Source organism: Ixodes scapularis, unplaced genomic scaffold (assembly GCF_016920785.2).
Source record: "Ixodes scapularis isolate PalLabHiFi unplaced genomic scaffold, ASM1692078v2 PGA_scaffold8__174_contigs__length_109621045, whole genome shotgun sequence".
Taxonomy (NCBI): domain Eukaryota; kingdom Metazoa; phylum Arthropoda; class Arachnida; order Ixodida; family Ixodidae; genus Ixodes; species Ixodes scapularis.
In genome coordinates this window covers 67826601-67843689 of record NW_024609883.1, presented here as the reverse complement: position 1 = coordinate 67843689, position 17089 = coordinate 67826601, and the positions used below count along the sequence as shown (strand labels likewise).

The following is a 17089-nucleotide window of genomic DNA, read 5'->3' as shown; positions in this document are numbered from 1 at the left end:
CCAACGTAGCTGTGGAGTGGGCACAGTGCACAGGCGTTGTTGTGTCCATTCGGGTATTTCTGAGCGTGTAGACCCCTTCGTAGCGATGAGGTGTCCGTTTGGAGAGTGATGGGGGAGGGGGGGGGCTTTCCGGGAAGTGGCTTGAAGCCCTCGAGCTTCTTCTTATCACCGGAAGTGGGCTGAAGCCAGCGGAAGTGGTAATCAGACTGAAATATCGTTAGCGAGGCCGGACTTGGTTCTGTGTACATAGCGAAATCAACTTTCTTTTCTCAGACAGGGTTTCGGGTTCATTCGGCGGAAGCCCTTTCTGGTGTCCAAGACGACAAGCCGCCCAAGCTGAAAGGTTGGCCATGCGACGCCGCCGCCCAGTTGGATTCTCGAACAGCCTGGAACAAGGTAAATGAAGTGATCAGTGGCGTCAATGTGTAACGACTGAAAAAATTAAAAAAACGTCCCGTAAATTCTATATAAAAATAGAACTGTAAACTTATGTTACGTGAATACCAAACTGATACAACGGAGAAAAAAAAATCTCGTGATAAAGTATCTAGACTAGGCCATCAAATGACTTCACATGAAGTGCTCAGATATATTGTCGATTCAGTTATGAGGATGGAACGAACGCGACTTTTATTTGTTTCGTTAAAAACGACCCCAAATTTAAAATAACATACACTTTTGGCCATGTGGTGTTGGTATAGACTGGGGCACGCGTTATAGGGAGATCCTTTGAAAACGACCTATTTATACAGTAAAAGAATGCAGAAAGCTGACTTCCACTTTTTTCAAGTGACAACAAATATTGGTTTTTCCGGTTAGTACCATCGAGAAATATTGGTGTTCATTCGCTAGTCGGCCAAGCACTTTACTTTTAGGACGTTCGCAGGGTATTTCCAATTGAAACTACAGGTAATAATAACTTCTTGTACTTTTTTTTTTTTTTTTACTGTGCACTTGGGTGGAAAGACTACGTGCTTAGAGTAAGGGGACACTGCACGAGGATAGGGCTTTGTAATGGCCAGTTTTTTTTATATATATAAACAAGTTGTAATTTTTGTAAATAAAAGATTGCTTGCACACCAATATAAAAAAAATAGTGAAATCTTTCCCCGTTGCTGTTCACTTTCGGAGAAAATCGGTTGAGACGTTTTTTTCAGATCAACAAAAATTAATAGACACAAAGAAACTTGGCCCCATCTTATCTCAAGGTGTGTGGCCTTTACGTAGGATTCCGCGAAAATCCCATCTACTAGGGAATCTGGACAGCTGTTCATACTAACAGAGGAATTCAATATCGACGGAGTTGACAACGATACCTAGGATATTTTCTTTTTTCTTGAAAGGGGGGGGGGGGGGGGGGGGGGAGGGGATACAAGCTCGGTTAACAGGGCCTGCCACGTGTTCAAGTACTGGGATAAGAACGACACCTTTACTTTACCTCGGTGTTGAGTAGTTTTCGCAACACTCTCCTTGAAGCAAGCATTTTGTTCCCCTGTTTTAACACACCAAAAGTTGTCTGAGAACAGGAGCAGCCCTGCAGAGATGACAGGTGATCCTCTGCATCATCTTTTCTTGTCGGTTTTCGGCAACAACCTTTCAGATGAATGAATTCGGCGTTTACCTCGTTCACGCGTACGTCTAGAGTTAAAACCAGACGTGAGTTAGGGAATGTATTTAAATCAATATTTTGTTCTTATTTTGCTTCGTATTATATTCTGCTTATTTGTTATGCGTGGCGATGGTCATACGTACTCTTTTTCCTTTGTTCTAAACGCCTTCTGTGTTTTAGTTTATTATTTCATTTATTTACAGAGAAGCCTGAATCGCCGTGAGGCATTTCAGCGGGGGGTGGGTTACATACGTTCATACAAAAGTCACTGGTATATATATATATACAATATCGAAACTATGCAGATAATTTAACCGTACTTTTTCGAATGAATGAATGTTTTGCGAGACTGCCGAAGCCAAAATAAACCGCGGAGCCAGGATTTGCACTCCGGGCCTCCCAATGTCCGGTTGGGCGAGCTAACCACTACAGCACTACACTTTTTTTTTCTTCTTTATTGCTGGGTAAAAAAAAGAAAAAGCACACAGTAATTCACACACGTAAAAGTTGCCTCAGAGCGAATCAGCCACTTAGCGGCGGGTGCGAGTGCAATTAAATATTTTTAAACACACCAACTCATCTAGTATTGGCAACCAATCAGGGGGCCCCGAGAGTGCACGGTATACCTCACAAATATATGCCACACTTCCGATTAAATTTTCTGTTACTGTTTTGGTACTCACATCAGCATTATTAACAATCATTCTTGTCCTCTACAGACTGCGGAGGCCGAGAAGTATGCACATATAGTATAGGAAGTCCTCCCTCGTTTTCCAGGGGCAAAAGGCGGATGCCGTGCGCAGTTAAAGGTAGATCCTTCTTCGGCGTGCGCTGAAAAATGTCCCAATGAAACACCGCGTCCGAACACTCAATAAGTACGCGCTCTATTGTCTCATGTTTCTTGCAGAGGATGCAATTCATTGACCACGGTACAAAAACACCTGTCTCTTCTAGATACGTTTTTACAAGAAATGCGTCGCAAAGCAATTAAAATAAAAAAAAAACGATTTCACCGAAGGTTTGATTGGCATTTTCTTCACCCTATTAAGCACATCCAGGCCTGGACATTAACAGTACAATAACCTATAGGGAGTTATCGGCCACAGTACATCTATTAAATCTTTATGTAATCGTTTTCAGGAAACTGAACTGAGATACTCTAAGGAAAAGCGCACCTTGAGTATTCTAAAAGAAAGCACGACTTCACACAAATAACTTTGTACACTGCAACGTAGTTGATCCCAAGACGACACCACAAACTCAGGAAGTGCACAATTCAATCGCACCTGCATAACAGTACAAAAAAATCAACCTTTCTGGTCACAGAAATACCCCAACCTAGGCGCAATTTGTCGTAGAAATAAATAGGTCCAATCCTAGACCACCATTACCAACTCAACGGAAAATAATTGTACGAGCAGAACGCTTTCAGCTCGAATTCCAGGTGAAAACAGCTAAAAATTAGTGCAGTCTCTGCACGTTGAGACGCGGCATACACAGCACTTGCAAAATGTACCAAATTTTAGCAGTTAGAAATAAATTACAAACGGTAGCGCGCGCAAACATGGAGAAGTCTCTGCCCTTCCAGCTCTCCGCTTTGGCCCTTACCCTCTCCGTCTCTCCACTCCATAATTACCTGCTGTCCCGGTGGTGCTCGAGTGGCACCCCGAGGTACTTCGCAGGTAAGGCTGTCCAGTGAACATTCACAAGATCATCGGGTGCGGTGGCCTAGAGTTACCGTGCCAGAGATTTACGTTTTTGCCCCAGTTGATAGCACTACCCGTTTTCATTCAAAAGGAGGAGGCACTGCGCTGACTACTTCATGAACTCTGTCTTGGTCGACACAACAAACAGCAACGTCATGTGCATACCAAAATAACTTTTACTTCGCAAGAGTGTAACCTAAAACCATGTATACTGTCATTTTTATTCAGTTAATCAGTAAAACAAAAGGGTTCCAAGTAAATCGGAAACAGCAGGGGAGACATTGGACAGTCTTGCCTTCCAGAAGACCGGACCTGTACACTTTCACTGACGTTCTTATTTAGAATGATTGACATCGAACATTTTTCGTATACCATTCTTAACCCGTCTAAGTTCACAGACCCTACATTAGCATGCTCCAAATTAAAGAAACATACGTCATGCGACACACGATCGAATACCTTGTCCAGATCTAGCTGCAATATAGAATCTCCGTTGAAGGCGTCGCAACGTTTTAGAATGCTCCTTACCATATATGTATGTTGGTAAAAATAGTTCGGCCTTTCATACCACGTATCTGATGCGGTCCCACAAGGTCTTTTATAAATCTATGCAAACGTCTAGCCAGGACTTTTGTGTAAATTTTGTAGTCGGCATTAGTCAGACTTATTGGCCTGTAAGAGTCAACAGACAGTAGCTTCACAAGGTCATCAACTTTTGGAAGGAGGACAGTGTGGCTTTTCAAAAAGGATGGCTGTAACTTACTTATGCAATACGCTTCCGATAGCGCCTCGTACAAAACGTCACTGAGGCCATCCGGCCCAGGCATTCTGCCCGCGGTTAATTCGTCTAAGGCACCTTCAAGCTCGCGGACGCTGATCGGCTATTCAAAACTTTCTTGAACATGCTCTTCAAGCGTGGGCATGAGCGACAAAAACTCGGCGTCGAAACCGGCATCTTTTGGTACTCTTTGACCCATCAAATCGGTATAAGAATCAACGAACGCTCGATCGATCGTTTTCTTATCAACGAACGCTCACTCGATCGTTTTCTTATCAACGAACGCTGGGCATACCTTTTCTCGTCGCTCAGCGCCCGCCTCGTAGGTATTTCGCCCATCCATAGCCTCTGGGACCGTGTGCTCATGATCAATGTTGCGCACGATAGCCCCTCTATATCTTTCACATTCTATTATTTCAAGTTGGTTCTTGATATCTCTTATTTCTTGTACAAATTTACTCGGTTTCGCACTTTCTTCGATTAAAAACAAAGGCAATTGACGGCGCAGATCTTTTTTTTCTTGTGTTTCTGATAATTAAGGACACTGCTGCTTTCAACTGCGTTAACTTTTACTTCTTCGAAAAGTTTCCACCTGGCACACCACATTCTCGTGTCGTCCTCGTAACATTTCATAATTAATTCATACACTTTAGATTTAAAAACTTCATCCTTCATAAGCCTACTGTTTACTTCCAAAAGCAACCATTCCCTCCTTAACTTTTTAACTTTTTTTTTTTTACCAAGGGTGAAAATAATTAGTTCATGATCACTAAAAAAAAAGAGGTTGAACGTAGTAGTCACATAGCGGGACAAGACTAAGTGAAACATAGACCCTGTCAAGTCGAGCATGACGCTACTTTTGGCGGTGACGTTAGCGACGTCCTCTTATTGCGCCTTGAGAGCGCACTCAGGGAAAAGGAACAGGATGATGTAGTTTTGGTGGATGGTTTACTTCGACTTCTTCTTTTTCTCTTTATCCGCTCCCATGCTCGCACGCGAAGAAGGATCGTTTTAACCTTAATTTTCAACACTCTAACGCATTTTCAGCGACAATGTCATTCAAATAAAGAGCAATTGAGTCGCGAACCCGGGTTTCATTAGCATGATCCTCTGGCTCAAAAAGAAAAATCGCAAAATACAAAACGGCCAGACGCACACGAAACCATGGCCGTCTCAACGACGCCTAGAGACCGGCGTCGTTGAGGCGTCTTACACGCTAAGGGGCAACCTCCGGAAGTCCCCTTAGCGTGTAAGACGGAAGCATTGAAGAGTTCAAAAGGGTGCACCATGCACCCTTTTGAACTCAAAGGTGGCGGCATGGTGCAGCCACGTTTGAATATATCACTTGCACTTGTTATCATCGCACGTGATGTGTTCAAATGTGGCTCTTGATTCTCGCAGATTATGATGATGCCGTGTCTCTAAATCTCATAAAAAAATACATGTACACGTGACGAGACTAGCAGTGAGAGGATTTCTAGAGCATAATGAGCACTACGTGCTAGCAAGCATCGTACCACGTTCCACGCGGCGGCGTGTGCTTCCAGAACACCACTGATTGGATACATTTCTTTTTCTGTGCATTACAAAGACAGGTAGGAAACGGAAGAAAGTCAAGGTGGAGTGGTGCAGTCGTGGAGTGCTTAGCACACTCAACCGGACGTTGGGAGGCCCCGAATTCAAATCCCGGCTCCACCGTTTATGTTGTCTTTCAGCGGTTTCGTAAAACATTGAATCATTCAATTAAGTACGGTTCATTCATCTGTATATTTTCGATTATGCCGTATATATATATATATATATATATATATATATATATATATATCTACGGGGTGTTTCACGAAAGGTGGACAAATTCGATATTGCGAAAACTACGCGCCGCAACAAAAAAGGCTTATGTCGTTCTGGTTCTGGGCCAGGGGCATATATAGGAAAATTATTAAAGTACGGGATAATTAGATTGTTATTTATTTAAACTTTAAAACCCGTCGAATTTGTACGGTTTTTCAGAAAGCCGTAAAATGCTTCGCGTGCCTTCTATCGTTCTGCAACTTTTTTTATTTACTGTTTTTCGACGATGCTGAGCAATTTTCTAATTGAAACCATGCCCTTAAACACAATATTAAAAAAAAGTTAATTACGCAAAAATAATTAACAACTTAATTATCCCGAACTTTAATAATTTTCCTAGATGGGCCCCTGGCCCAGGACCAAAACGCCACAAACCTTTTTTCGCTGCGATGAGTAGTTTTCGCAGGAGCGATTTGGCCTGCGTCCTATGAGACACCCTGTATATATATATATATAAAACTGAGAAGAAAAAAACCCTTAGTGAAAAACAGCAACAACGGACGATTTAATCTTCGACGTTTCGGCCGGAGTCCGGCCTTCGTCAGGAAGGTTCTTCCTGACGAAGGCCGGACTCCGGCCGAAACGTCGAAGATTAAATCGTCCGTTGTTGCTGTTTTTCACTAAGGGTTTTTTTCTTCTCAGTTTTATACCCACGCCTTCGGCCTCCCGCCACCATGCCCGTTATATATATGTATATATATGATGTTTGCAATTCCGAGGCTCGATCTAAAATGAGCCGTAAAAATCAACGCCTGCACGTAGACATCCAAATTTTTCGTGAAAGGTATATTTCTCAGGTCGTTTTTCTCTTGTAAAATTACAAAGCGTAGCTCCCTTGCTGTAAAAAATAGGGCCAAGAAGATTGCCAGGGTTAACGGCAGACGGCGACGCAGACGACCGAGTCGAGTGGCGGGGCGCGATAACACTACTTCTGTGTTGCTTTTGGTGCATCCAGGAACAGCGTGTGATCACTGCTCTTCGTAACACGGAAGGTGATCATGACGAAAACGAAGATGGCGGACGGAGATCAGCCCGTGGACCGAAAGCTGGTGGCCGTGGGCGACGGCAGCTGCGGCAAGACCTGCCTCCTCATCAGTTACTGCAGCGAGGAATTCCCCACCAGCTACGTGCCCACCGTCTTCGAGACGTACAGCTCAATCGTACAGTGGTGCCAACAAAGGGTGTGCGCAGCGAGCCCTTATTGTTTCTGAAGGTTTCTTAACTATACCGGACCTCTGAGAAAACTATACAGTCCGTTTCGCCTTACGACAGACAGCAGAAGGCACAACGAGCTATCGCGGGAACCAATCCAATGCCGTGTCAATGTCACGTGATCCTCAAGGGGTTGCGAGTAGGCACGTGGTACGATGACAGCACTGGATTGGTTGGATGTCTCGCTGCTACCGCTGCGGTTCATCGTAGGATAAAGTGGAGTATAGTTATCGCCTTAAACTTTTTTTTTTGCTATTTCAGTTTACGAAGCCAACATGAAGCCTATAATCTGACATTCCTCTCGTATTTTCGTAGTTGAAGACAAGGTAGGCACCGAATTCGATTGTTACATCACCGAAGACTAAAAGTGGAAATGGGAACATTACTTTTTGTTGCTGATGATTTTTCTATGACATTTTTCTTGGAATTACGGTATTTGTTTCTATCATTTTATCACGGAGATATGAGAAAGGCATAATACTACTTTCTTTGTCAAACGATGAAAGGCGTATCGAAGTTCGTTATAGTTTGTTTTGTTATTCTCGCGCATCGTCAAAAAACGTTTTTATTAAACAGTTTCCAGTAGCTCTTGAAGACTGCCTAGATATTCACAGCATAGCATTATCCTATGAACTTTGTGAAGCCAAAACGAGCGAACAGTATTGCTCTGCGGGACATATTTTGTGATATTCAATTCTCGTTCGTCCGTCTTGACACATTTTTAATAGTTTTTACAGACACCCTTATCTCTATTGAAAAGACACCAACGTTTAATTTTAAATGATAGCTAGAACGCCATCTTTAATAATCAATATGATCACTTTAATGTAGACAAAGAAATATTTCGAACGAACTATTAGTTGGACCCATGCTATCTATTTAAACTTTCCCACTCTTTTACCCTAGAAATCTTGATGTCAGCACCCTTTTCACTTTAGTACATGGAACTACTTTTAATCCCAGATGTCTCCTCAGGGTTGATATTGCCAGCCGGTCACTGGCCCACTTCATCTCAGTTACACATTCTATGCGGTAGTCACGAAACAAATAACGATAGTTCGAAGTTTCCAGGCTAAAACGTCGTAGCCAGGTCTTACCGAGCGTAGGTGTACTTTGAAAATATACCTTTTATACAAAAATATATCAGACGTTTTGGTTCTGGTTTTATGGAATATATTCAAACCTGTAAGATTGCGTTGCAAGAAGACTAAACTGCCAGATACCAGAAGCCCTTCTTGCGCCCATGTTTCCCAACCTCTTTCGTTCTGATCTCGGACGTGCTCTTATATATAGGTGCGGCTTTCGCTCTGGGACACCGCGGGCGAGGAGGACTACGACCGACTCAGGCCCCTGTCGTACTCCCAGGCCAGCGCGGTCCTGGTGTGCTTCGCGCTGGACAACCGGGACAGCTTCGTCAACGTCGAGTTCAAGTGGGAGCCAGAGATCCGGCACTACCTGCCCAAGGTGCCCATCGTGCTCGTGGGAAACAAGCTGGTACGTGGAGCCCGCCAATTCTTCAAAGACAAAAAAATACAGTTGTATTATTGTGCACACTGCAGGGAAGGCTACAGGTGCCACCTCGTAGCTTTGGTAAATGAACCTGCTGCACGAACTCGCAAGCAGCCAACTAAAACGCGATAGAACACTGGTTGTACGCTGAGGTTTGAGGCAATATAGTTCGTGCTAAGTTGCGTTCACACTGATCATAAGGAGCCGTACCTTATACAGTGGATTCTTGTTAATTTAAACTCTCTTAATTGAAACTCGCAGATAATTCAAACTAACATGCAGGTCCCGTCCTATGTGTTTCTAGGAAGGAAACTCCAGAAAATTTTAAATTTTCATTATTCCAACAAAGTTCAGGTCCCCCTCGGGTTCAAATTAACAACATTCCACAGTATATATATGTATAAAAAAAGACACTGTGTTTGCTGCAGATACGATGAAGAAGTACTTACGCTCCGAACATGTCTGCAGGCAGTTTTTGAATAACCAATGTGGCAGGACAGTCACACAAGGAAGAGACGCGCTTCGGACAGTGGGCAATGTCTGTAGAATATTTGGTATGATGCATTGGACCGCTGCAATCTACGGAGAGAGCTAGGCGAAGAACGAGACAAAAAATATATCTACAGACTAAAAAAAAAAACACTCTGTGCTGTGGCATGACGTTTCACCATACCCAGCGCCACATGGCAGACTGTATTCTTAGGTATAAACGTATTTCCGCACGACCTCAACCGATGAGAGCGCACTCTTGGCTGCGTCGTCATCGCGCGTTCCCTGCACGGTCCACGTGTTGCCTTTTTTGACATTCCGATGCCTCAAAGACGTATTTTTAGAACGCTTGCTCGCCGTATGCATTCACTTCAAAAGTTCCTTCGGTATCGACTTTCATTCCGGTTCCACTGTACACGCAGGATCTGAGGGAGAGCCACATGGTGCCCGAGGTCCGGCCCCGCAACTACAAGCCACCGGTGTCGACTCGAGAAGGCCGGTCCCTTGCCGAGCGGATACGGGCCTCGGCTTACGTCGAGTGCTCCGCCCTCACGCGGCAGAATATTCCTGAGGTCTTCGACGCCGCCATCAAGGCGTCCTTGCAAAGCGTGGGTCGTCGCCTCGAGAATTTTTCACCGCCTAAATGACGCTTTTAAGATGTTATCAAGTTAATTAACACAAGGGCTCACATCAAGCAAAAACTCTACCTGTTCTTTTTTATTTATAGTTTTTTTAATTACAGTCGTCTTTGAACTCCAGTGCCTTAACCAACTTGGATTCTAACTGGTCAAAACTAGGGCTCTGTACTGATTACGTTTTAAAGCGATAGATGTATCCCAACCATCCATGGAAGCGGCGTAGCAGGGAGTGGGAGCGGGGGGGAGGGGGGGGTGGGCTTATGGGGCTTCATCAGCCTACCCCCCCCCCCCCCCCCCCCCCGAAACCAAGGCACATGCATTCTGATAGCCCCTACTCCACTCCGCACCCCAAGTCATGGACATCCCTGCCACCTCAACCCCCTTCCCCCCCCCCCCCCTCCAAAAAAAAAAAAAAAAGAAAATTCCTCGCTACGCAATATAGCTTTACGGGCCATCCTTGCTCGCGTTGGTCTCACCTAAGGCGTCGCAATGTCCTGGGACATCAATTCTCCGCTAAATGTAGTAAGAAAATCGACGTCACATTCGCAAGTTGGGTTGTCTCGTGATACACTGACGTCACGTTACCTGAGGTCACGCGCTGTGGTCACGTTACGTGACCTGACATCACATGAGGTCATGTCAGGCGACATCAATTTCCCCGTTAAATTAAGCGGGCAAATCATTATGGTGACATTTGACTTTCCAGTGTACCCTGTCGTCACAGTGTCGTGTGACATGAGGTCGCACTTTCACCGCTAAATTTAGGGAGGGGGGGGGTATATCCGCTAAATGCCGATAGAATGTGCTGGCTGAAATCCCAGTCAAGTGTTATCGCACATTCATTGCATTTGGCAAAACGTCTAAGCCAGGCGACATTTTTAACCGACCAGTCAGTTACCCTAGTCGATTAATCTGTCAAATGTGGAGGCTGACAGATATATTAGAAGTATCGAGAAACCAGAAACTTATCATTAGTAGGCCATTTGCGTAACACCACAAACCCATTTCGAAACCCCATCAAGCAACATTGGCGGACGCCAAATCATGTTTGTCTTTTTAGACTTAGGCTAGGTGGCGCTAGCTACCGCCCGTTACAAGGGGTATAGCCATTAACATTCATCCACCCTTGGGCACAAAGCGTGTGATTGGATCCGAGTCATCGCCGCATGCTGACGCAGCACTCGTTCTTGATACGAGCAGACCCGCGTTTACGCCGAACGCTGGCGCAGTCCTTGCATCCAATAGTTAGAAAATGTCTTTATTTGCTTCAGGACAGGAAAGGTATGAGTGTTGTCGGTGACTTTCGGGCCGGGACAGGGTGGCATGATCAAACTATCTCGAATTATCAGCACAGCAATCACTAAACGACGCCCACTTTTGCTAAAAAAAAAAGGAAGTACTGGCTAGGTGACGCAAATCGCCGCCCGATTTACAGGCTTCAGCCTCGTCCATCCGTCTATTGCTGAAATTCGTATAGCGGTGCGTGAACGAGTGAACAAAACGTTTCAATGCAGTAAATGTAATTTATTGGTTTGTAAGGCGTTTTCGATCTCACCTAATATGTCATTTTGCCTTTTTTTTTATTGATTTTCAGGTAAAGTACAAGAAGACTTTGCGGTGCACTCTTTTATAGCTACAAACGAAGAAGCGGAAAACATGTAATTCAGCGCCTCGAGATTCATCGACATCTTCACGCATACTCCATTGATCACTCGAGAGCTCTCCTCTCGATCCATGACATAGAGAATAAATCATTAATCAAGTTTCTTATCTGGGAATGACGTTGTAATAAAAAAAAAAAAAAAAAAAAACTTGTCAGGATTTTATGAAGACATAAAAGACAACTTGACACTCAGGAAAAGGTATGTCAATACGCATTTTTTAAAGCGTGTTCATGGGCGTAGATTAAAGTCACCCTACCCACCTTTGCAAAAATATGTTCAGAACAAACATATATGCACCACTTCATGCAAGGTTACTTCAGAAACCTCTATGCCTGTTGCAGAGTTTTGTTTCTTCACAAATTAACCTTCTTCGATCTTTTTTTTTTTTTTTATATACTCGCAGCCTTGAATAATTCGGAGGGTTTGTATTAAAGGGCTGCCGGAATAATGACCAGCGGGAGCATCCAGTCGGCCCTGCATATATATATACGGGACTTTTCAAGTCTCGCTTGAGGAAGAAGGGTCCCCCTTCGAAACGTCGCGGTTTCCGTATAACTTAGACATGTTGAATTAAACCTATATATGTGTGTGTGTGTGTGTGTGTGTGTGTGTGTGTGTGTGTGTGTGTGTGTGTGTGTGTGTGTGTGTGTGTGTGTGTGTGTGTGTGTGTGTGCGTGCGTGTGTGCGCGTGCGTGCGTGTGCGTGTGCGTGTGTGTGTGTGTGAAGGAGCCTCGTGCTGTCGTTTAAGGAGGGAACTCGGCGAATAGCAACTTTTTATACATTTAAAAAACTTTTTATACAAACTTTTTATACATTTAAAAAAGAGTCTGCGATGTGACATTGACCATGACGTTTCATCGCGCTCATTGACGCAACGTAAATTTTCCTGTATTTTTTTTTTTTTTTTTTATGAGACTTACAGCTTTTTCATTCGCCGAAAACCCCTCCGTTGATTGCAGCAATCGTCTCACCGAGGTGCTTCACGGGAAAGTATATAGAACCTCCAGACTTCTTAGGGCCTGCATAAAAATGACTTATGATGTGGAAATTACAACCCCTTCAACGTAGTGACTGACCAAGTGTTGTTGTTAATTATCGTAAGAAAAGACTTCTGACCGCCTCCAATGCGCGGAACGCCAAATGGATCATCCAGAGTCGTTTTTATATTTGTGCAGTTTATATATCGTTCAAAGCAAACAGTTTTTCATACTAAGCGGAAAAGCGTGAAAGTGTAGCGCATTTGTTACCGATTATCCTGTGAAATATTTGAAATTAACGCTAACTTCTACGCTTCCCAATCGCTCCATTCTTTTCTCTTTTTTTCAGCCGAAGGGTTATAAGTATATGTATTGAAAGTGGAGTGCGGCGTGTTTTGCGCACTCTTCATTGATTGGAAATAGGCCAACCCTATTCCACAGCAGCGAAATGTGTATGATTGGTTTAGATTTAAAAGAAACCCAGGGGTAATTCGTCCGAGCTTAATCAAATTAATTACCCCACCTATCCTTTCTTTTTTTTCTTCTTTTTGAAGTGTGTTTAAAATGTTTTTGATTTGAGTTTCAACCTTTCATAAATTTGGAGAGATCAAAATGTCACCAGAGCACTATAGGTACGCGGGATATCTGTCTTTTTTAGGGCGTATTTGTGTTTATTACCTTAAAGCAAAATAAATGAATTCGCCTGGCGTTTTCATAAAAATATATTTTATGAACGTAATTATTCGAAGTATAAAAAGTGACTTGGTACGCGCTGAGAAGCTGACCATTACTAAAACCATGCTTACCTGCCGGTTCTACGAGTATCCACAGTGAAACCGACGGATCTGACCAAACGTTTCAACAGTACTTTAAAAAAAAATCTGTTTCTGAGAGATTTTTTGACGCCCCGTGAGCTCTAAGGAAGCTGGGCATGAAGAACTCTTTCACATCAAAAGAAAGACGTTTACAACTCCCTATAATGTCGAATTGGAGCACAGCTCTTGAAGAGGAGCAGGAGGATGGTACGGAAGGGAGGGTGTGCCACTCCTCTCCTCCTCCCTTTACATTTAGCGGGAAATTTTCGCTACATTTCCCGGTAAATTCAGCGGAAAAAACTTTCCCGTTAAATTTAGCGGGGAAATTTTTCTGATAAATCTAGTGGGGAATTTTTGCCGATAAATTTATCAGGGTAATTTTTCCGAGTTATTTGGAAGGGAATTTTGTCCGCTAAATTTAGCGGGGAATTATTGCCGCTAATTTTAGTGGGGAAATTTTCCCGCTAAATCTAGCGGAAACTTTTTTGCCGCTAAATTTAGCGGAAAGAATTCCCTCATCCTCCACCTCCTTTCTCGTGACGTCACGCGTGACGTCACAAGTGACGTCATTTTGGGAAACGTTCCATAATGCAACTTGCGGTTACACCGACGCCGACGGCGACGCCGCTCAAGCCGGAAACGGGCGCCTGAAAGCTACGCTCTAAATAACCCCTTGTAGGTTTCTCACAAACAACCCTTTTAGGGGGTGCTTAAAGAAACTTTTTAGGGCGCAAAATATAGACAAGCCGACGAACCCCTGAAGGTTCTTTTACGACCAGATTTTTTTTTCTTTTCTTTATAGTGTAGAGGCACACTGATTGCAGCCATCGCGATTTGCGAAATAGATAATAGAAAACACTTAAAAGGGCACAAATATGGATATTTATATCGTCATCTTATGGCGCAAACTCAACTTACGCGTACTATGCCTCCCCGGAAACCCTGAAAAGTACAATCTAGCATGGCTTTTTTTTTATTTCATAAAAAGCATGATTAAATTTTGGGTTACGCCTCTTTTTTAATATATCTTTCAGAAAAGGGAACATTGCGCTAAGTCAGTTCGCGTTTTTAGTAGAGCAAAATGGCACTCATGATTGCAATTTAAGGTTTTCTACGATGCTTGGGGAGCGTAGGTTTGGATTTGTTGTGTCGCTTCTCGTTGCCATGGTGACGCGTAGTAGCATCTCGACATCAGCAATCGTAAGCGGTCGTAAAGCAGTCGGCTGCACTAAAAAGGCAGATGCCTGAACCAGTTACCCTTACTATAGGTCTGATTGGTGTCATGTAGGTTAAGTCTTTAATTTTTCTTCGCTCCTCTGAAGGGAACTACATTTTTAATTGTTTTATATTTTTGTTAAATGAGTTCCGAGTCCGTGAAGCTCCGAGGCATGAGCAAGACCGTTTTGGTTTCAGCATATACCATCTTCCCTACAGGTAATCCTTTTCTCATAGACAGGACGCAGATTCAGTCTTTTGTTCTGAATTTTGGCTCATCTGGTATTTCCGGTAACGTGCGCATACTGCCCCTAAGGTCTGGCACCAATGTTTAGTATTATGGAGTACCTGGCCTTGCACAGCCAGTGCTAACATCTCCATCAAAACTCGTTTATTAAAGAAGATGCCTTAATAAAATTCTGCGGCAGTCAAAAGCACGCTGTGCATGGCCTTTGGGGAGTTCATGTTTCTCCACGAATGCCCAAGTACGATCCTTCGATCCGCTCATGGGATCAAGCGGCCGAGGCTCAGGTGTACAGACAAGCCTATAGCACGTAAAATGAGTAGAAACATTGATGACCTAGGTTGGATACGAATACATATTTGAATAAAGTTTCAACTAAACTTAAATCAAGTTTAAATCAAATATGAATCAAGTTTCAATCGAGTTTGCTGGGGTGGATTCAATCAGGAACAAGGTATGTGAATGGGAGCTGTATCTGGATTTAAAAATATCACCATCGGCAGTTTAATAAGTCTACTTAGTTAGCCCTTAGTTAACTTATATCCATTCAATAAATCATTATCATAATTAATTTATGCCTTTCTCTTTCCCTCAACACAAACGGGGTCCTTCACTATCTGCGCTGATCTAAAGGGGGTCTGCGAAACATCAATGGTTGAGAACCACTGCTTTGCGGCATGTCCAAGCAGAGACTGTTTTCTAGGGGTTCACCAGTGATTATCTTTCCGTGTCACTCGAAAAGATAGCTCCGACCCTGATTTCAGAGCCGCAAGCTTACTGAGAGTTCGAATCCTCATTGACATTGATAGCCCGCCAGACAACAAGACATCTTAACTCCAACCACGTGCATATAATCTCATCTCCTCCTTTTCACATTCCGGCCGCCAGGCCGAGCCCGTTTTCGCTGCACTCTTCAGTACCTCAGTACCCGCTCCTCTTCTTCACGTCTTTTGCATCGCGAAATATGTAGATTACTTGGACATTATAACTTACGTCAATTAGTTCAGTTACCATGAAGTTGCAATGCTCCTCGCAATTCAAGAGCACGAAGAACTCAAGGACTTACACGCACCCTCGGAAGAGGCAGAACCCATGCAAACTTCTAATTAAAACACGCCCCTCACGCACTCGACTCCTGGATAAATCTGAACTATTCTCGATCCTTCAGATACGTCCGGAGAGCACACGAGTGTGTTGTAAGGGCGATGCATTCGAAACTCCCTCAAGCTCCTCGTAAGTTCGTAAGCAATCATAACGAATTATAATGCGGTGGATGCATAATGCCCGCACGACGCATTCTAGGCTCCCCGGATTGGTCTGAAAATGATTGAGCCAAGTTTAAATTTTTTTATTGAAAATATGACGTTGTAATACCCTCACAATAGAGAGTTTTAGAATAGGGGCCCCCAAAGCTTGGGGGCCCCAAAGAAATAGGGGCTCACCACTGCGCATGCGCAGAACCCAAAATCTGTTTGGGGCTTTGGGTTGGCGCTTGGGGTCGGGTTGCGTCGGCAAACATGGCGGCGCCCTTTCTGCTCGCTTCGGAGCAAATTCGTCATGGTCGCTGCAGTATTAGCCCATTTAAATGCCAGTGAATAGTGCTACCGGCTTTCGCTTTGCTTGATCTGGCTCAAACCACAAAGAATGAGCAGTGGGCTCGCCCCATTTTAAAGATCGTCCCCGATTTTGGCCGTTTCTAAGCCTAAACATACGCGGTAACCGTTGACATGGCAACGTATTGCTACTCGGTGGCACGATACCTGCATCTTGAAAACAAGGCTTCAAAGTCGCTCCAGCTCAGATCTAAATAGTGCAACTGCCCGCAGAGTATGCGCGCTCGCGTTCGTCTCAGTCTCGGCATAGTTGAAGGCCAAAATCTTCGGCTGCATATGGTCAAAGCGCACTCCCAAAAATATCGAGAACGAGCCATACCTAAAACAGCGCGCAAGCAAAGGAGGAAGAAAATAGAACACAGGAAAGAGCGCTGACTCCCAACTTATGTATTGTGAAAGAAAGAGAAAGAGGAAGCTTCAGTCATGAAGCCCACGCGCACAAACAAGGTATAAAGAAGAAAGAATAAAAACATATAAATTACTAAGTTGCAGTAGAAAAGGAGAAAACTGGCATTATAAGGTCACGAAGAAAAAAAATATGAGAAAAAAGAAGAAAGAAAAACAACAACGTGGGCTTCATATCTGAAGCTTCCTCTTTCTCTTTCTTTCACAATACATAAGTTGGGAGTCAGCGCCCCTTCCTGTGTTTTGTTATCTTCCTCCTGTACTTGTGCGCTGTTTTAGGTATGTCTTCTATGTACAAGCTAGCTCAACTCTCAATGTTACTACGAGAACAAGCGCGAACTTAGAGCGCTACGGATTGGATTGT

The 17089-nt window shown here is 43.7% G+C and overlaps 1 protein-coding gene across 2 annotated transcripts; it reads left to right on the top strand.

Moving 5' to 3' along the window:
- The first annotated feature begins 243 nt into the window (after positions 1–243).
- LOC120849822 (ras-like GTP-binding protein Rho1) lies at positions 244–11555 on the top strand. Of its 2 annotated transcripts, none has more exons than XM_042286785.1 (5): positions 244–396; positions 6900–7125; positions 8522–8650; positions 9577–9762; positions 11387–11555. In XM_042286785.1, the coding sequence occupies exons 2-5, from the start codon at positions 6943–6945 to the stop codon at positions 11423–11425; spliced, it is 537 nt and encodes a 178-aa protein (XP_042142719.1). In that variant the 5' UTR covers positions 244–396; positions 6900–6942; the 3' UTR covers positions 11426–11555. The 2 variants fall into 2 exon arrangements, with proteins under 2 accessions (XP_042142719.1, XP_042142718.1); XM_042286784.1 differs by having other exon boundaries at positions 247–396; positions 8450–8650.
- The last annotated feature ends 5534 nt before the right edge of the window (positions 11556–17089 follow it).

What these genes read in the sequence shown, in the direction of transcription:
- LOC120849822 (XM_042286784.1), top strand. Translation starts at nt 6,943, where the DNA reads ATGACGAAAACGAAGATGGCGGACGGAGATCAGCCCGTGGACCGAAAG. An exon ending in TACAGTGGTGCCAACAAAGG is followed by an intron (nt 7,126 to 8,449) that starts GTGTGCGCAGCG and finishes TCTTATATATAG; the next exon opens with GTGCGGCTTTCGCTCTGGGA. An exon ending in TGCTCGTGGGAAACAAGCTG is followed by an intron (nt 8,651 to 9,576) that starts GTACGTGGAGCC and finishes CTGTACACGCAG; the next exon opens with GATCTGAGGGAGAGCCACAT.